Consider the following 20,772-nt stretch of genomic DNA (forward strand, 5'->3'; position numbering starts at 1 on the left):
TCAAATGTGCTGCCTTTTCGTTGTCGGTGCTTCCAAATGTGCTGCCTTTTCGTAGTCGGTGCTTCCAAATGTGCTGTCTGTTCGTAGTCGGTGCTTACAAATGTGCTGCCTTTTGATAGTCGGTGCTTCCAAATGTGCTGCCTTTTCGATGACGGTGCTTCCAAATGTGCTGCCTTTTCGTTGTCGTTGCTTCCAAATGTGCTGTTTTTTCGTAGTCGGTGCTTCCTATTGTTTTTCCTTTTTTGAAGGTGCTTCCAAATGTGCTTCCTTTTTTGTTGATGGTGCTTCTATTTTTTAATGTTGTTTTGACTCTAGTATTTTAGTAAATTGTTCTTGATTTGACTAGCGTATTATTCAAACCGGTTAATGTATATAAACGAGTCCTATACAGCAGGACGCTTAGTTTGTTACTGCCGTTGACGGTGTACGGATCACCTAGTTTGTTTCTTCTGGTGTATAAGTCGCGTAATTGCCTGTTCTTGAGACTTCGATGGCATCTTTACCGACTTTAACGTCGTACTCGATGGAGGATGTACCATCGACTACGAGAACCATGACGTCGGCGCCGACGATGTTGGAGCAGATCCCGTTGGCAACGCCTCTGACAACGCTGGAGGAGACTTCGATATGTGCTGTTCCACCATCAGCTGAAGTTTCACCATCTGCATTCCAGACTTCAATTCATGAAGAGCGTGCATCGCATCAGTGCAAATATTGTGACGCATCATTTACTAGAACTTCAAATGCGCGCAGACATGAAAGGAGCGGTTGTTCTAATAATGTTCAAAGAATACAATTTCAGTGTATAAAATGTAATAAACTAATTTCACGTCTCGATAGCTTACATCGTCATTATAAAAAATGCTCCGAGACGTATAATGAACATGGTTATTGTTTTGACTCATGTGTTGTACCGTCTAATGAGACTATATAAGTGATATGAACTTCAGTCCGTCTCTGGCTGTGGTGATGAACGGATCGTATAGACATTTAAAGTCATGTAAAAGGCTTAGTCCGTACAATAAGAAGACTGTTTGAATCGAGAAATCCACAAAACTTTAGTAATTTGTCAGTGTTTTTTTTTTGTTCTTGTAGTAGTGTAGTATGTATGAAATAAAAGTTTTTTTAAAAGAACTTGCGGTGTTTTTTATTTTCTCAAACCTTACACTTTAGTGGTACTTTTTTAAAATATTAATGTTGTTTTGTATCGACAAGGGATCGAACCACGGACCTTAGTCGATCCAATCAATCAGTATATTGATTACAAATTTATTTAATGAATTTTGAACTTTTTCCCGAATCTCTAGCATTAAAATTACGAATTTCCAATATGGTAGTCTTGACGTCTGATAGGATGATGGTAGTAGAGGATTTAAAGTCTCTTTACGAAAGTTTAACATGGTTTATTGAAATTATTATTTTTTCATAAAATTAAACATTATTGCATCGATCAGGTATCGAACCGAGGACGTGAATCGATCGAATCAATATGTAAATTAATGAGTGATTTATTTAATGAATTTTGGAACTTTTCCCGAATTTCTAGCTAAATAATTACGGATTTTCAAGATGGCGGCCAGATTTAAAGATGGCGGGTGTCACAGTAATAAATGATTACTGCACTCTATCGGATAAGAACTAAACTAACATGGCGTGAGCGCACTCTCGCTGCCGATACAATGATGATGGCTTCCAGCATCAAAGACAAGATGGCGGACATGACGTCATACTAGATGACGATCTATATGCTTTGAAAAAAGTGGTGGGGGTCAGTATTCCAGCACCCACCGTGGGGGGAAGGATCGGTCGCCATTTTTAATTTTTTTGCACCCGTCGGGTTCGAACCGAGGACTCCGAGCTCCGTGTCGATAATGTTTGTTTTTTATAAATATTTTATTAAATTTATATTATTTAAATTTTTTTATAATTTTTTTAAAAAATTTCATTAAAATCGGATAATAAATAAAAAAGTTAAAGATGGCGGCCGTAACCAAAATTGCGACGGTGACGTCATCATCCAATATGGCGGAAAACAAAATGTCGGAATGTTCGAGAAAACAAAATGACGTCATCCAAAATGGCGGATCCAAGATGGCGGATCCAAGATGGCCGCCGTGATCTACTTGTCCCGTTATGTTATGTCCCGTTACGCTGTGTCCCGTTACGCTCGTTTAAGATGGCCGCCGTGACGTCACAATCCAAGATGGCGGAAAGGACACACAGCACCACAGCCTGGAAGCCTGTCCTCGGAGCCCCATTCATATACTACTGGCATATAATTTTTCGCGAAAACATTGCTGTTTTCGTTTTAAAAAATGGTTGCATCGTCCGTGTTTCGTGATTGGTTGAGTGCATGTCTACTGCCGGCACGCGAATTGCAGCCATTTTTGTGCGGAGGCAAGCTCGCCCTGATTGGCCTGGTCAGAGGCGGCAATGGCTCATCTTGCAGACTTCCGCCAATCACATCGAGGAATCTGTTGGCGCGGATATACGTTATTGCAGTCTAACGAGCTCTCAGATTACATGCCCCTATGCTTCGGTTATTGTTAAGAACTGGAATAATGATCTCTAGGATATATTCCACAATCCTCTGTGTACTCGAGCTAATTACACCTGCTCATTGGCTAATCACTCGTGACACCCGTAAACTGGAAGGCTTTTGATTGAATATTTATTTTTTTGAGAGTTTTTGATTGGCTCAGAGTCCTTCAGTTAAACTATGGCTCAATAATAGAAGCAGCATTAAGGTGAACGATTCTAGTTTTTGGATCCTAAGGCTATCGCGAAATGTATCCATGAAATTTACCTGTCTCTAGTTATTGTACTACTTGTTTGTCCCAAGGACTCTTGAGTCAACAAATAACCCAACGAAAGACGTTTCGTATCAATGATAGCCTATCCCAGTTTAACAGGTGTCACGAGTCAGTAGCCAAAAGGTTGTTGTAAGGATAGAGGATCCTGGAGTCAGTCCTAGAGGTCATTGAAACCGTGAAGTTTTCCAGCCCCTACCCATATAATAGCAACAATTAACAAAATGAAAAATCATAATAAATTTAATTTTTTTTAACCATTCTTTGTGAGAATCGCTCCTCGTCCCTTGTTTGCGGAAACCCATTGCCGGTGAATGCTCTCCACGGATTACATTTCACCTGCTTTCACCAGTAAAGCTTCTTAGCCATGTTTAAATACAATAGTTACGTTTTAACAATTCTTTGTTTGCACATTTTTGTTTCATTTTTATTCCGCATAGTTTTTTTACCGCCTGAGATTTCTGATTAGTAGAGACCGGAAAAATTCGCGGGTTCAATGACCTCCAGGATAGACTCCAATATCCTCTACACACTCGGGCAAATGCCAACTGTTCATTGGCTGCTGACTTGTGAGACGTCTCGACTGGGTGGCCTGTGATTCGACACTTCTATGAGTGAGGGTCTCTAATTGGCTCTCAGTCCTCCAGATTAACAGTGAACCAAAGACTGAAGCAGCACTAAGGTATGATTATTTGAATTTTAGCATAACACGAAATGAACCCGCGAATTTTTCAGGTCTCTACTGATTAGTATATGGCCTTCAAAATTGCGACTTAGTTAAATTTAAAAAAAAATTAAAAGATGGGCTACAAAATAAGTTTTTTAATGGTAACAAGCCGGGGAAAACAGGTGTACTGCAAGCTAAGCTGTAGACGATGTAAAAAAAAAAGGAATAAAAAGCGAGGAAGAAAGGCAACAGCGACTCCGCGCACCGAGGTACGAAATACCATCTTCTCCCGGATTCCTTATCCGAGCCATTAATCCGTCATTATTGGAACCTCCCCCTCCTCACCGCCTCTACCTGGTCGGCTTGGTCTCTTCTCTCTCGCTCACTTTCTCCGCCCGGCGCTAAAGAGCGTTTCAGCTTCCCGCCGTATCTCGGCGACTTATCGCTAATTACGGGTTGTGTTTCCCCGCCGCCCACGGCCCGGCCCGGAGGGGGCGTGGCCAAGCTCTGCCCGCGACGAGCACGTAATCCAGGGATTGGTGCCAGCATCCCGCAGCTGAACCAGCAAGAACCTAAATTTTGTAGAATCAGAACTGGAGGGTTCCGCTGCCTGGTTCTCCAGCTGAGGTTCCGGAGGTTCGATGCCAAGTTCGGGCACAGTCATTACCCTGGGCGCACGTACTCTGTGCTGTAGGCAGGGACGTCGGAACGTTTTCATGAGTGGGGGGGGGGGGGAGGGGGCGAAAATATGTATCACACTTACCTCAGTAGTAGAGCGGGGGGGTCCGGAAAAATTTGAAATTTTAGATGCAAAATTGTGCTATTTAATGAGTTTCCGAACCAAATTTGATGACGTAGTATGTATTAAAATTAAATATGGATTAAAATATCTGGTTCAGAAAAATACTACTAGGACCAAATATTTATTCTGGGAAAAGCAGGGGGCGAAATGCTACTGTCGCCCCCCCATGCATAACAGCACGGGAGCGACTCGCCCCTGCTGCCCCCCCCCCCCCCCCTGTCCGACGTCCCTGGCTGTAGGGGAAATCCCGGTCCCTTTGATCTAGTAAAAGAAGCGGGGAATTCAAAATCGATTCCCGGTTCTTTCGGTACTTTCAGGACTCAACATCGACAACATAAAATTTCTTTTTTTTTTTTAATTGCGCGCTAAGACCATTTTTATTTTAGTTTATTATGAAAAGAAGAAATTTTATTCTAATTTTCATGTGTTAAAACGATTATTTGTCGAAGAGTTTTCTTTTCAAAGTTAAATATTGAGAGTAAGACTGATAATAGAGTTATTTGTTCACGTTAGTAGATCCTTTTTTTGCAATACAAAAAATTGTAACACAAATGTTTATATTTTTACTTTTGGCCACTAAAATTTGTTTAATCGTCCAAAACTAATTATTACTATTTCAATCATCGACTGCTGCACCATTAATAAATAAAAAAAAACCTTGTACAGAAAGTACCGGGAATGCTCGGTTCCGTTGAAGACTAGTACCGAAATCCCCGGTTCTGAAAATCGGTTACGGTTCCGAATACCCTGGTGCGCACGCACAGCTTCAAAAAAAGATATCCGAGTGGTGTTTGTTCGTCAGCACCCAAGGGCTCTGCTTTACTCATTTATCTTCATCTATCCGCCATAAAACGTTATTGTTACCGCTCACATCTCACAGTGTTGTCGTATGCACAACGAGAAAACTACGCGCCAGTTCAGTCTTGCGCTTAGAGGCGACACCGCGCTAGAAACTCCAGCGAGCGTCGCGCTTATAATCTCCTTCGCTAACACATATACGCCCCTGACGAGGCGGGCCCATTATTCAGCTATTCTGTCTTCTTTTTTTTCGGTGCTCGTCGGAATTAACACAGGTTAGGGGCTGATGATAGAAACAGAATTCGTCAAGAGGTGGAAGGGATCGTTTTTCGAAACTCAGCATCTTTCATGGCTGAGGAGGGTCCGTGGTTCCATGTGATGATAAATTCCGCAGATTCGTTTGGTTACCAGTTAGACTGCCAACATATATAACTTAGCACTGCTTTGGTGATAGGTTCACAATCGTATCGCCACTTCCCTCTACGACTGTGGGTCAGACGACTACCAGCCAGCAGTAGAGTGGTTTAATCTTATCGACCCACTCCAAAAAACGGGGAGGTTCTACATTGAGAAACCAGCCAATATAAAAGTATACGTAGAACTGTAAATTTTAGCCTGTCAGCAAATGATCCTGTGACATTTCCGTGTCTTTAAGGATACGTGGAATTTCTGTGCCTTTATAAACCAAACTATGACACTGTTCTGCGATATTTAGCGGTGGGAAAAATATCGAGAAGTGATCTTATCACTTCCAGAGCGTGTCCATCATTGAAGACATGCGAAAATCGCCTTAAAATTTGGAAAGGGGCTGTAATGCGTGTTACTATACACTTGAACTGCGTTCTCATTGGACCATTGTTAGTTCTGCCACGCCTAAAAAGAAAATAAACCAGTAGGCCTATCAACATTACAAAATTCAAATTCATATACTCCGGTCCTAAGGTAAAATATGACAGCAGCAAATGGCTTAACACACCGACTTAAGTACAAGTGTGTGTAGTTCATCTTAGTACTAGATGTAATGCTAATTTTGCAGGTCTATACCAATTATATTCAGATAGAGAGCGGAAAAATAATCTGTTTAGTTCCGCGATAGGCTAGAACCCAAATACGTTTAACTTCAGTGATTGGACCACAGTTTTGTCTGAAGGACTCTGAGCCAATGAATCACCCTCAAAAAAAGAAGTCTCAGATCACAAGCATCCTGGTGAACTGGTTCACGAGTCAGTAGCCAATGAGCTTGTGTAATTTCCCCGAATACCTAGAGGATCGTGGATTCTATCCTAGAGGTTACTGAAACTACGAATGTTCGTCAAGTACCTAGCAGAGACAACAAAAACTGACGATTTCATTTCGCGATAAGTACATGTCCTCAAATTTCGCGGATTCACTTGGTGTCCTATATATACTATAACCGCACTTGCTTCTATATTGGCTGTTTTCTTAGTGCAGAAGCTCCCCTTCTTTGGAGTGGGATGTGATAGGGCCGCTTTACTGATGGCCGGTGGTTGATTGGACCACAGTCGTAGAGGCAAGTGTCCAAACAATTGTGATCCAAATCATCAAAGAAATGCAGAGGCGCACATGTTGTCTACCTTGCAACCAAAAAAGAATCCGCGAAATGTCTGTGTCTCTACTCCCTATAGTGGCCTACAGACAGTTGAGAAGGTCTATTGTCCATTTCAAAAATAAACTCTCGACCGAAGTAATGTCCCAGTTGAGACACACCCTTTCAGATGAGCGGCCGATGAGCAGGGGACGTTTGCTCGAGTACTTATGAGGTCTGCGGAGGTAATTGAACCTGCGAACAACAATTTTCGAGAAATTGGCAGAAGTTCTTTGAACCGAATTGCACATTTGCAACGTCTGTGTTGGCATCCGTTTCCGCGCGCGATCCTCGTACTAGCAGACCAGGCGAACAGACTGTACCGCACGAATGGGATGCGAGAGTAGAATATTTTTCTTTCTTATTTTCTTTTGGTTTGGTGAGGGGGGGGGGGAGGAGGACCAGCTAACCAGTTTGGTTGTGGAGGCCCATGGCCGTGTCGGCGACTTCAAACAGCGCGGGTCGTTAACGAGAAAGTGTTTCTTGTCGGATCTGTGAGTTGTGGCGGGAGGGTTTCGGGAACGGGGTGGAGGGGAGGAGGAGAGGGTTGATGTGATTAACATGCAAGGGCCAGAGGTGCGTGCCGTTTAGTGCCACGTGACTGTGGACCGGGAGAGTGAAAAATTCAGCAGTGTTGCCAACTTAGCAGGCATGCAAATTAAATTAGCAGCCGGAAAAAATGCGCGGGGTTCTTTCATTAGACCAAGCTATGACTGAAGGGAGTATCAATTTGAATGTTTGATGATCGTATTTTATTTCGTTATTACTTTGAAATAACACTTGTAAATCATTTTGTTTTCAATCTTCAACTCTGACATACTGGCAGGATAGCTGGCAACAAATGACGGCGGTAGGAGGCGCGCCAGCTGCTCTCTGGATCGTGTGTCGTCTGCTAGCTACTTGCCTCTCTGTTCAGCGATACCAGCGCTCCTCTTGGCGAACTGATGTACTGTTGGGACTTCAGGATCAGAAAAAATACCTACTCCCACTCTCGTATGTTATTTACTCAGTAGCCATTGTAAGGTATAAAAAGTGCAGGCATAAACAAAATCATATGAAAACCAACGAACCATGCAAATTTTACCGCGATAAATACTATTCCCAGTAATAGGAAGTCTACACTATTTTTTTTTTTTTTTAATACAATGCTATGGTCTCTTGACTTGACTCAATTCCTGTTGTCCCCATCTAGTATTGTTTTCAGCCAACCTCTTCACCTCTCTCCAGGTCTTGCCTTCTTCCATTTCTTCCATATGTACAGATGTTCGCCGAGTTTTTTTCTCTCTCCCTCTCCTCCTTTTACAGGTTACAATCCAGTGACTCTCTCAATGGCTCCATTTCTTTTCCTCAATGTATGCCCATCCATTTCCGCCGCTTTATCTACATGGCCATCTCGCTCTTTCTCCCATTCTTCTCTATAGCTCATGATTGGAGATTACTTCCGACCAATAGATGTTGAGAATCTTTTGTAGTCAGAGGTTAACAAAGAGGTAATTACTTTAGCAACTTTCCAAATCTCAGACCCATATAATAGAACTGACTTGACATTACTTTGGAAGAGTTCTAATAGCTATTCTGTTATTCTTACACACTCCATTGAATAAGACAAAATTTTAAACGTGTTGCGAGACATACTATGTGGCTCCTCCATCCTTGGCAAATACACTGCCCAAAGTAAGTGAAGCCATCCACATCCTCTATGGAATCACCATTCAGGACTAGGGTCTCTTATTTTAGTTTTATTGTGGCACTGACTCAAGAGAGCACCACGGGTACTTGATCTCATTGCAGAGGACACAGGTTGAAAAGTAGGTCAAAATATTATGGTTGAGTTTAACGTAGTTTCTGAAATCACTCCAGGCAAATGCTAGGCTGCCAGGGGCGTAGCCAGGGGAGGGTTTTAGGGGTTCAAACCCCCCCCACCCCCTAGCAACAAATCATTAATTAATTTCTTATTCATCACTCAAAAAAATTTCATATTAAAATTAATAAAAATTTTACCATTACAATATTTAAATTTAAGTACCGAAAACTGCTAAAATAGCACTATTTTACACCTTAAAATCCAAATTTTCCCGGGGGAGGACCCCCGGACCCCCGCTGTAATACGGGGGGGGGGGGGAGGGGCGGCATGCTTCCTAACACCCCCATAATACACAAATCCTGGCTACGCCACTGTAGGCTGCTGATATCGGGCTTTGGTGGTTATTTAAGTCGCCATATTGGTAGAAAATGTTTGCTGATTATAAACAACTGAAGGATAAACTGAGCTTCTATTCAGCAGACTCACCCTGATTAGTAAGAAACCCAGGAATTTCGGGGACTAATTTGCAGTCGGGCTAAAATTCACAGCACTATGTATACTGTAGCCTCATATGTTTTTCTGTTTGCTCATTTCTTACTTTCTCACCTTCTTTTGAGTGGGTCGATATGATACTGCCTTTCTACTGCTAGCTGGTGGTTGATTGGTCCACAAACATAGCGAGGAGAGGCGATACAATTGTGAATTGGTCACCAAATCAAAGTCACCATTATCTAATCATGGCCACGCAGATGGACGTATCGCAGCTCGGCTGTGAATGGCCTGTATAAATACTATGCCCTAACACCTGGTTTTCAAATATAAATCGCCCTTGGCAGAACCGGCGAGCATCTCATCGTTTCCTTGTATGGGGTCACAGTCCAAACGCCAAGAAGCAGTTATAAAAGTTGTAATGGTTCCTTACCCAGCGTGCCTCGTCTGTGTTGTGTTTTCCTTCTGTGTTAACCTTGCCGCCGACGAAGAGATAAGATAAGCGATACTGAACCGCGGTGTTTGTCTCGCAGGTCGGCGGAGAGTGGACCCACGGCGCGATGAACCTGCGCCATGTCCAGACACCCTCGCCATCCGTACCAGAGCGCGGCCGCGTGCGGACATGCTCCGGTGCGACAACTGCAGCCTGCCACTCACCTCCACCATGGCCTCAGGTAACGTGCCTTCTCCGCCTCAGCCAAGGGTGACTGTGCCTTCTCCAGATCAGCCTCTGGCAACAGTGCCTTCTCCACATCAGCCTCTGGCAACAGTGCCTTCTCCATCTCAACCTCTGGTAACAGTGCCTTCTCCACATCAGCCTCTGGTAACAGTGCCTTCTCCACATCAGCCTCTGGTAACAGTGCCTTCTCCACATCAGCCTCTGGTAACAGTGCCTTCTCCACATCAGCCTCGGGCAACTGTGCCTTCTCCACCTCAGCCAGTGGTAACTTTGCCTTCTCCAACTGAGCCTCGTGTCCACCTCGGGTAAATGTGCCTTCTCCAACCCAACCTCGGTAAATATGGCTTCTCCACCTCAGCCTAAGGAATCATACCTTTTCAACCCCAGCCTCAGGTAACGTGTTTTCTCCACCATGGCCTCAGGTAACGTTTCTTCTCCACCATGGCCTCAGCTGTCTGCCGCTCAGACCAGTTGCTGATTCAAGGCAACACCGTCTTAGTGTTGTGTCATAGTGCTGATGGGCTGTGTTTCCGGATGCTCTACCGGGCATCAAGCCACGGACCCGTATTGCCTATCAATGATGCATGGAATGTAGGTTATAATTGTGGTAAAATGCAATAAGTTTGTGAGGGGTCATTTGTGAATTCAGTCTAATTTATCAATCGGCGCGAACCCGCACTATGTGTGTTGCAAATATATTACTGTCTGAAACGGGGCGGTAATCGATTAAGTTTCGTGAGAGTGGGTTCGAATCCTCGTGAAAGCAGTTCCAGCTTTGGTGCTTGTCCGGCGCTTGCTTTCCAGTGTTGTTTACGACTAACTTGGTTTTCTGAGGGCCAAATTACTTTTGGAGGTTTTTTTGTTATACACCAAGCAGATTAGTTTATGTCCGTGTTAAAAGTAAATCCGTGAATTCACGAACTCTTGGTGATATTTGCGTTGAAAAGTGTTGAGAATATTCCTGAGACTGATATTTTCGTCTTATTTGCAAAAAAAAAAAAATGTATATTATTTTGCAAAAAAATTGCCCTGTAAATTAAACTGATTAATTTCAGTGTCTGTTTAATAGGTAATATTCTTATTATAAAAGTAACGTTTTTTCTCAACTTTTTCAAGCAATTGGAAATAAAATGAAACATTAATTCCTGTTAGTGGAAGTACGCAAAACCAGTTCAGCTCAATAGCAAAAAGAATTACTGAACTTTGTTTTTTGTTTTTTTATTACAAATATGCATGACAGGTTGTGAGATCATCGCCGCTATGAATCCACACACCTTTCTGACTTATACTCAAGGAAGAGGAAAACATAATAATTCAAAAATAATTTCGTCCGTGTTTTTTGGATCAAATACCCCTCTGTGCGGCGATCAACTCAACAGCGCGCAGAAGACAAGAATCTGTCGTCGTTAGTCTGCGTTGATGACCGTGGTGCGCGCCGGGTGTTGACCCCGCGACCTCGTCCCCCCCCCCTTTTTTTTTCCTTCCTTGCTGAGATGCTGCTCGACCTCGGGCCGTGACGCTGTGACGTATCTTCGGGGAGCGTTTGCATTCCTGCGGTCACAGGGTTGTTAGACGTACCACTTTTATGGTATGCGTGTCATCATGGTACACTCGCCATAGTTATGGTATACGGTAATTATTATGGCATGCGTACCGTTACCGTAGTAAGAATTATTTTTTTTTATTATTGCATAATTTTTTACGCTGAAATAAATAGTCAAGAAATATTTTATTTTTGCGTGATATATTTTTTTTCAACCATACTTAGGCAACGTTTGCTACCTGATTTTGCCGTTCCCAACCTTTCTTTTAATACTTGCTCTTATTCTTTAGTTACTGTAGGCGAGTCCTAATGGGTTTCTAATCTTTTAAAGGGGAAATAAATGGTCAGGAAGTAATGAACTATAACACATCATTCACTCATTGTTATATTTAATGCTATTCAATGTGATTTTAATACACTTCTAGTACGAATTTAATACATCGTCGCTAGCGTTAAAATAAGAATTATTATAAAATTATGAAATGATCAAAAAATAAAATTTCTATGAGCAGGAAGCGAACCCTGACCGGCCGGTTGCTAGGCAAGAGCCTTACCAACTAGGCTAGGCTGGCTCGCCTGGCGCAACGGAAAATGTACCGGCGTAAAACATTCGTATAAAACTTTAACCACCATTTTCGCGAAAACTAAGGCGCATTGGACAAACCCCTTTTAGCGTAGTACTCTGGGGGCTTCCCTCCACAACATATATAAGACCTATTAAAATCCCTTTGTACCATACTTGGTGGTCCCCTTGTTAAATGCCTTCACGTAAGTGGGCTTAAAAGATTAAAAAAAAAAAAAAACATTTGACTGACAGGTGGTCTGTGTAGTGGAGTTTTTAATAGGAACTATGCTACTGTTGTAGAGCCCTCATCTTCTTGCTGCTCGGTTCTACGCCGTAAAAAAGGTTTTTGGTGACGTACCTATGTTCTGTCACGTGAAAGAGTGGCTTGTTTAACAGATTCATGCGAGGCATTAAGCTGCCATCCCACCTAAATTATCCCATTAAATAAAATAAAGTACATGGTTTTCCAAAGAACTGAGCTAGCCAACCATTAACTAGTAATTTTCTCAGAAATGGGGGGAGAATATTAAGCTGTCAAAAAAAAAAGTTGATAAAGTTACCTGTCATAAAAGTGCACAAGTCTCGAACGTTATTAACTCACGCGTTGGTTAACAGTATTTCCCATGGTATGATAATCTCCTACAATTGTTAAAAATGCGCAGGGCATCTACCATGTACGTATAGTAAATTTCCCACGAAAAGTATAAAGACGCAGTTTTTAAATTGGGCAAATAGTAGGTACGTTTGTAATCTGTGATTGGTAGTTGTAATTTCGGATTACTTTCTCACTTGCATAGCTACTCCTATTCGGTAAGCTGTTATTTATAGAGAAGTGAAAAATAGTTTTGAATTGTTTCAGAGTTATAATCTCGTGTTGTTTTACTAAATAAATCTCTAGAATGTCTGAAACCAACTTTACTGAAAAGTTTGATTTCACAACTAATGTTTTTTTTTCTTTTATAAACAGGTACAAATTATTCTTCAGATGAGTATTGCGAATAATCTAAATCTGTATTATAATATCTTAATCGAAAAACTTAATTTATAAGTTTTTAGTTAGTAAGTAACACTATCTTTATTTGGAAGGTTAAAACTAGCATGTGGATTTGTGAATTTTGTATTTGTTTTGTCACATATAAAAGGGGAAAAAAAAAAAAGAATTTACGAAACGTCATAATTTTTGGCAACAAAATCAGTCCACTGGCCCATTTTAAGTTCAAATATTTTCCGAATCGAACTCGGCCTTAGTAATTTCCGTTTTATGTTGCACGTTTTTGAAGTGAAATTTCTTTGCAGTCGTTAGGGTACGTTGAGGCGATGACGTCGTCATAGCGTAACGAATATTTAAAGCTTAGAAAGCAATGAGAAGTGCAACGATCGGGAGCGGGACCCTCGATGGCGTATTTGTATCACATCGTACTTGCATATTTGCTCACCTGTATACTTGCGCACTCGCATTACTTGTTCACTCGCATTACTTGTTCACTCGCATACTTGTTCACTCGCATACTTGTTCACTCGCATACTTGTTCACTCGCATACTTGCTCACTCGCATACTTGCTCACTCGAATATTTGCTCACTCGCATACTTGCTCACTCGAATACTTGCTCACTCGAATACTTGCTCACTCGCATATTTGTTCACTCGCATACTTGCTCACTCGCATACTTGCTCACTCGCATACTTGCTCACTCGAATACTTGCACTAGCACATATTTACTCACTCGAATAAATTTCTCATTAGCGTACTTGTTCACTCGCATACTAGTAGACATCACTGCACGTTCTTATACCTCTACACTGAAGTTTCACTCCTAACGCGTGTGACGCCCACGCCGCCGCATGTTTTTTTTTGCCGTGTACAAGTTGTTGGCGGGGCCCGGGATCCCACGCCGCGGTAAGCGAAGGGCGTATCCTTCTAGGGGGGGGGGGAGCCTTCCTTCCCTCGGCACAATAGAATCGGCCCCGGCTGATGCGTTCGATCGGCCGTGCATTGTCTGCGGGCGAACAAACACGCAAACACCCCTCCCTCCATCGTCCTCAATCACCAACTCTTCAGTCGGGAGCGCGGTGGGGGTCGACTGCCCATTATCCCCCCTCCCTTCCACCTCCACCAACCCCAATCTATCCCTTTTGAACGTCTGGCGCAGTCGCCAAGGGAAGGGCGTGTCTGTTGCGGGATGAACTAGTCAGTCAGCTCTATGGTGCAAGGTTATGAGCATGTGCAGTGACTGTTACACTCGTGTGTGATGGAAATAATAATAAAAAAAGCCACGTGTACTTATTTACGGGCGTCATAAGTTATAATTTTTCTTATTTCACGCCCAAAAAAAATATTTTGAAATTTTTAATTGCAAAAAAAAAAATTTAACACAAAAGTTTTCTATGCCTAACCTTGCAAAATAACAAAACCAACGGTTTGAGAGCTATGTATTAAACGTTATTATATAATTTGTTTGTAAAAATAACAAGTGTAATTTTTTTCTTAAATTATAGCTTAAATATAATAATTAGTTGTAAAAAAATTAAAATAAATAATCCCTTCAGAAAAATCTACATGCGTAGGTGGATTTCGAAGTACCTATTTATTCTGGAAATATTTTGGAAACTTCTATGAACTTCTGGAACGTTTTAAGAACTTAATGTACATCAAATATTTATGTTCTCCAATGTTACAAAAGTATCGATTAAATATTGCTCATTTTACATGCAGCCAAAATATTACGAATATTTTTAACTCAATGTATCCAGCATTCGATAGTTTACATCGTAGCATTGAATATCTTAGAACGAATTTCATATTATATGCCAACTAAGTTAATTAATTAATTTTTTGACCTTCAAATACTATTTTTCATCCCCTGCAGTAATAATGTGGTCGTATAAATTTTTTTTTATTGCACCAAGGTTTATGATAATACTAAGATGTTTTAAAATTAATTCAAACGAAATTGATTCTAAGAAAGTTTGGATTTTTTTTATTTCAACCTATTGTTTACGGTAATAATTATTTTAATCAAAAACTGTTTCAGCTTAAGTTTTAGATGAAGTTTAGGATTCATACAATAAATTATAACGGATATGATAGCATATCTATTTTAAAAAAATATTATTTTTTACTTTCAAACCTTGTTATCTCCACCCCTTGCAGTAATGGTTGGGTAAACAAAATTTCTTTTATGACTAGTTTTAATCAATATTTAGACAGTTAAACAAAAATAGAATGGATTCCATAGTGTACCGGTTAGGGAAGTTTAATTTATTTTCTCATTCCAGCCCCCGGTTTTTTCAACCCCTTGTAATAATTGCTTGTATTTTTGTATTATCAAAAATTAGTTCAGACAAAAGTTTTAGATGTAAATTATAAGATTTTCAAACAATTTGAATGGATTCGATTGTGTCCTTACTAAGAGAGTTATAATTGTTTGGACCTCCAATCCTTGTTTTTTTTTTTCCACCCCTTTCAGTTATGGTTGGTAGTATGGAAAAATTATTTCAGCAGAAAGTTTTAGATAATATTTATACGCTTTACAAACAATTCGAACTGATTTAATAGTGTGCATATTAATGGAGTTATGATTTTTTTGTCTCTAACCCCTGTTATTTTCCACCCTTTGCAGTAATGGTTGGTCGGATAAAAAATAATTTCGGACGAAAGTTGTAGATAATATTTTTAGGTTTTACAATAAAAAGGAATGGATTTAATAGTGGAAAAATAGCTGATTTTATTATTTTTTTAAAATTTCCACCCATTTTTTTTAAATGCTTGCAACAATGGTTTGTATTATCAAAAATTGTTTCAGACAAACGTTTTAAATAAAAATTATAAGATTAATGCAAAATTTGTACGAATCCGATGTTGTGCCTACGAAGGGAGTTAAGATTTTATTTGTCCTCCAACCCTTGTATATTCTACCCCTTGCAGTAATGGTTGGTCGTATAAAAAATTATTTCAGACGAAAGTTTTAGATAATAATTAAAGGTTTTACAGTAAAACAAGACGGATGTAACAGTGTGCATGGTAATTAAATTATGATTTTTTTAAAAATCTACTCCTTTATTTTGTCAACCCCTTGCAATTATGGTTGGTCGTATAAAAAACTTGTTCAGACAAATGATTTTGGTATTACTCCTACGAGTAATATTTTCAAACGGATGTGATATTTTCCATGTAATGGGAGTTACAGCGATTTTTCTGTTTAAAAAAAACCTCAATTTCTACCCCTTTGGTCGGTTATTGCCCATTAACGAACTCGACCGAGATAAAATGTATCATTTTATGTGATTTGTGAGAAATTGCAATAGTTATATAAACTTTTGAGTTGACGATGGTTTTGGGGTCTATGGACCATGAAACGAAAAACCATATAAAAATTGTCCGGAAGTCGCACCATGGAAACGGCTACAATTAGTATTATTTCTTTGAAATTTACCTAAAAGTATACAGTGGATTCTAACTTGGCCGCTTTGAATCGTAATGACACGTTCTTAACTACTGAACTAAACTGACATTGTATTAAACCTAGGAATATTTGTGAGTTTTTAATGTGCAATCCCAGGATTACAATGTAATTTTGTAGAGGTATTATTTAATTTTTGTGACTATTCGCTTGGTACGTCCCCAGATGCAAACAATGCTACAATTAGTATGGAAATCTTTTCGCGGAAATTACATGGCCCTAATTATAACCCGAATATTGAATGGCTTACTAATCACTGGACTTAGTTCGGTGTTGCCCGTCCCGACACGATGACCTTGCTGTCGACTCTTTACGTAAAACTCTATAGCAGAAATGTGTCGACAAATTGGTTTGTGATGTAACATCTCGTGGGGTGGTGGATTGGGGGGGGGGGGGGGGGGGGGGTTGTTGTCCACGTGTGGGCTGCGCATGTTTCCCACGCCCCTCGTTATGGATTTGCCAGTCGCTCATAACTCACCAGCCCGCGCGCTCATGTTCCCTTTTTGCCCGCGCGGCTTGGGCGGCGCTAATGAGCCGGCTGGAGGCGAAGAAGCAGACAAGACGCCCAAGTTACACAGCACATATCAGAGGCATAAGTCACTATGTCCACTCTTGGGAAAAATACGCTTGAAATTTGACCACCATTTGACTTTTTTTTCTCGGTAGAAAACAGTTGAGTGAATAAGCGAAGTAGGTACTATTTAAAATCCATATGGCCAGTTATACCATTACTATTCCAGCGTGAACTACCGTCAGAAAACCGGATCGGTCTTGGTTCGGTCCCTCCATAAATGTATAAGTTCTTTCATGTATTCATTAGTGTTGTGAAATGTGGCGAGTGTTGTGAAATGTCGGAGTATTGTGAAATGTGGCGAGTTTTGTGACGTGTGGCGAGTGTTGTGAAATGTGCCGAGTGTTGTGAAATGTGGCGAGTGTTGTGAAATGTGGATATGTGTTCTGAAATGTGGATATATGTTGTAACGTGTAGCGAGTGTTGTGAAATGTGGCGGGTGTTGTGGAATGTGGCGAGTGTTGTAACGTGTGGCAAGTGTTGTGAAATATGGATATGTGTTGTGAAATCTGGCGAGTGATGTAACGTGGGGCGAGTGCTGTAATGTGGGGCGAGTGTTGTAACGTGTGGCGAGTGTTGTGAAATGTGGCGAGCGTTGTAACGTGGGGCGAGTGTTGTAACGTGAGGCGAGTGTTGTAACGTGTGGCGAGAGTTGTAACATGGGGCGAGTGTTGTAACGTGTGACCAGTGTTGTAATGTGTGGCGAGTGTTGTAACGTGTGGCGAGTGTTGTAACGTGGGGCGAGTGATGTAACGTGTGGCGAGTGTTGTAACGTGTGGGGAGTGTTGTAACGTGTGGCGAGTGTTGTGGAATGTGGCGAGTGTTGTAACGTGGGGCGAGTGTTGTAACGTGAGGCGAGTGTTGTAACGTGTGGCGAGAGTTGTAGTGTGTGGCGAGTGTTGTGAAATGTGGCTAGTGTTGTAATGTGTGGCGAGTGTTGTAACATGGGGCGAGTGTTGTAACGTGTGACGAGTGTTGTAATGTGAGGCGAGTGTTGTAATGTGTGGCGAGTGTTGTAATGTGAGGCGAGTGTTGTAACGTGGGGCGAGTGATGTAACGTGTGGCGAGTGTTGTAACGTGTGGGGAGTGTTGTAACGTGTGGCGAGTGTTGTGGAATGTGGCGAGTGTTGTAACGTGAGGCGAGTGTTGTAATGTGTGGCGAGAGTTGTAACGTGTGGCGAGTGTTGTGAAATGTGGTGAGTGTTGTAACATGGGGCGAGTGTTGTAACGTGTGGCGAGTGTTGTAATGTGTGGCGAGTGTTGTAACGTGGGGCGAGTGTTGTAATGTGTGGCGAGTGTTGTAACGTGTGGGGAGTGTTGTAACGTGTGGGGAGTGTTGTAACGTGTGGCGAGTATTCTGGAATGTGGCGAGTGTTCTGGAATGTGGCGAGTGTTCTGGAATGTGGCGAGTGTTCTGGAATGTGGCGAGTGTTGTGAAATGCGGCGAGTGTTGTGAAATGCGGCGAGTGTTGTGAAATGTGGCGAGTGTTGTGGAATGTGGCGAGTGTTGTGAAATGTGTCGAGTGTTGTGAAATGCGGCGAGTGTTGTTCAATGTGGCGAGTGTTGTGGAATGTGGCGAGTGTTGTGGAATGCGGCGAGTGTTGTTCAATGTGGCGAGTGTTGTGGAATGCGGCGAGTGTTGTGGAATGCGGCGAGTGTTGTGGAATGCGGCGAGTGTTGTGAAATGCGGCGAGTGTTGTTCAATGTGGCGAGTGTTGTGGAATGTGGCGAGCGTTGTGAAATGTGGCGAGTGTTGTGAAATGTGGCGAGTGTTGTAACTTGTGGCGAGTGTTGTGAAATGTGGCGAGTGTTGTAACGTGGGGGAGTGTTGTAACGTGTGACGAGTGTTGTAATGTGTGGCGAGTGTTGTAACGTGTGGCGAGCGTTGTGAAATGTGGCGTGTGTTGTGAAATGTGGCGAGTGTTGTAACGTGTGACGAGTGTTGTAACGTGGGGCGAGTGTTGTAACGTGTGGCGAGTGGTGTGGAATGTGGCGAGTGTTGTGAAATGCGGCGAGTGTTGTTCAATGTGGCGAGTGTTGTGGAATGTGGCGAGTGTTGTGGAATGTGGCGAGTGTTCTGGAATGTGGCGAGTGTTGTGAAATGCGGCGAGTGTTGTGAAATGCGGCGAGTGTTGTGAAATGTGGCGAGTGTTGTGGAATGTGGCGAGTGTTGTGAAATGTGTCGAGTGTTGTGAAATGCGGCGAGTGTTGTTCAATGTGGCGAGTGTTGTGGAATGTGGCGAGTGTTGTGGAATGCGGCGAGTGTTGTGAAATGCGGCGAGTGTTGTTCAATGTGGCGAGTGTTGTGGAATGTGGCGAGTGTTGTGGAATGTGGCGAGTGTTGTGGAATGTGGCGAGTGTTGTGGAATGTGGCGAGTGTTTATGAAATGTGGCGAGCGTTGTGAAATGTGGCGAGTGTTGTGAAATGTGGCGAGTGTTGTAACTTGTGGCGAGTGTTGTGAAATGTGGCGAGTGTTGTAACGTGGGGGAGTGTTGTAACGTGTGACGAGTGTTGTAATGTGTGGCGAGTGTTGTAACGTGTGGCGAGCGTTGTGAAATGTGGCGTGTGTTGTGAAATGTGGCGAGTGTTGTAACGTGTGACGAGTGTTGTAACGTGGGGCGAGTGTTGTAACGTGTGGCGAGTGGTGTGGAATGTGGCGAGTGTTGTGGAATGTGGCGAGTGTTGTAACGTGGGGCGAGTGTTGTAACGTGGGGCGAGTATTGTAACGTGGGGCGAGTGTTGTAACGTGGGGCGAGTGTTGTAACGTGTGGCGAGTGTTGTGGAATGTGGCGAGCGTTGTGAAATGTGGCGAGTGTTGTGAAATGTGGCGAGTGTTGTGAAATGTGGCGAGTGTTGTGAAATGTGTCGAGTGTTGTGTAATGTGGCGAGTGTTGTGTAATGTGGCGAGTGTTGTGTAATGTGGCGAGTGTTTTGAATTCCGGCGAGTGTTGACGTGGGGCGGGTGTGTTGCAGGAACCCGTGGGCCGGCGAGGAGAACCACTCGCAGTCGACGACCAACAGCTCGTCCAGCAGCCGCACGTGTCGCGGTCCGGCGCCGCCCTGGCTGTGCAGCCACCAGGCGGCCCACAACGCGCACAACGCGCACATCTCTCAGCACTCGCACAACTCGCACAACTCGCACAACTCGCACAACTCGCACGTGGATGGTGAGCGCCCAATTCCGTGCTTTTCCCCCCTAGGTTAGGTCATCGTAATGAAGAGTATTTCCCCCGGGAGGTTAGTTTAGGCTTTGAATATGTATACTGTATAGAAGTCGCTAGTGGATAGGATTTACTCTACGTTTTTCAGGAGCGTATGATGAGCAGCTTAGGAACTTCACCGCTGCAGGGCGCTGCCGTAACGCCCTGTGTCGTTTTAGGTTGTTATTTACACGTTAGAGCGCAGCACTGTCGCCCGCTGTCATTCCCCGCACCCCCCAAGCATCATTCACTGCAGCTCGAGGTCGTTCAACGAGAGGGGGAAGGGGTGTTTGAAGAGTTCGACACTTGTCCGCTAGGGACCACCACAAGTCGATGTCCTAGAGATGGTGGCGATTGCGGCGGTGAATTAACCAACTACCTCAAACCGTATTAGAAATTTTAACCTGGGTTGGCGACTTCTATACAGTATATATATTCAAAGGTTTAGGTTAGGTTGTCGTAACTAAAATTATAGAATGGTTAGGTTTGATTAGCGTTATTAAAAATACGCAGTGACAGTAAAAAAAAAAATTCTTGCGATAAGGTGTTTTTTTTTCTTTCCACGAGCGATCGTCAAACTTCGGAGAACTTCGGAACTGTTCGGGCGTGGCTCTCGTCCCTGTGAACTGTCGCCGAAGTGGTACTACCAGGCTTCGCAGAGTTACGCCTCCTTAATATCCTTAGAAAGTCCTTAATTTGTCTTTAATTGAATAAGGACCTCTAAAAGTTCTTAAATTTCACCAAGAATCATTAATAAAGACCGATAGCGTGTAA

The 20,772-nt window shown here is 42.5% G+C and overlaps 1 protein-coding gene across 1 annotated transcript in view; it reads left to right on the plus strand.

Annotated features, from left to right (window-relative positions):
• Positions 1-20,772, plus strand: part of LOC134538297 (uncharacterized) — a 146,253-nt gene that overhangs the window by 82,313 nt on the left and 43,168 nt on the right. The window contains exons 3-4 of the mRNA XM_063379484.1: positions 9,510-9,650; positions 19,772-19,965. Of these exons, the coding sequence (XP_063235554.1) occupies positions 9,550-9,650; positions 19,772-19,965 (295 nt within the window). The 5' untranslated portion in view covers positions 9,510-9,549. The remainder of the gene's footprint in view (positions 1-9,509; positions 9,651-19,771; positions 19,966-20,772) is intronic.

Source organism: Bacillus rossius, chromosome 13, assembly GCF_032445375.1.
Source record: "Bacillus rossius redtenbacheri isolate Brsri chromosome 13, Brsri_v3, whole genome shotgun sequence".
NCBI classification, from domain to species: domain Eukaryota; kingdom Metazoa; phylum Arthropoda; class Insecta; order Phasmatodea; family Bacillidae; genus Bacillus; species Bacillus rossius.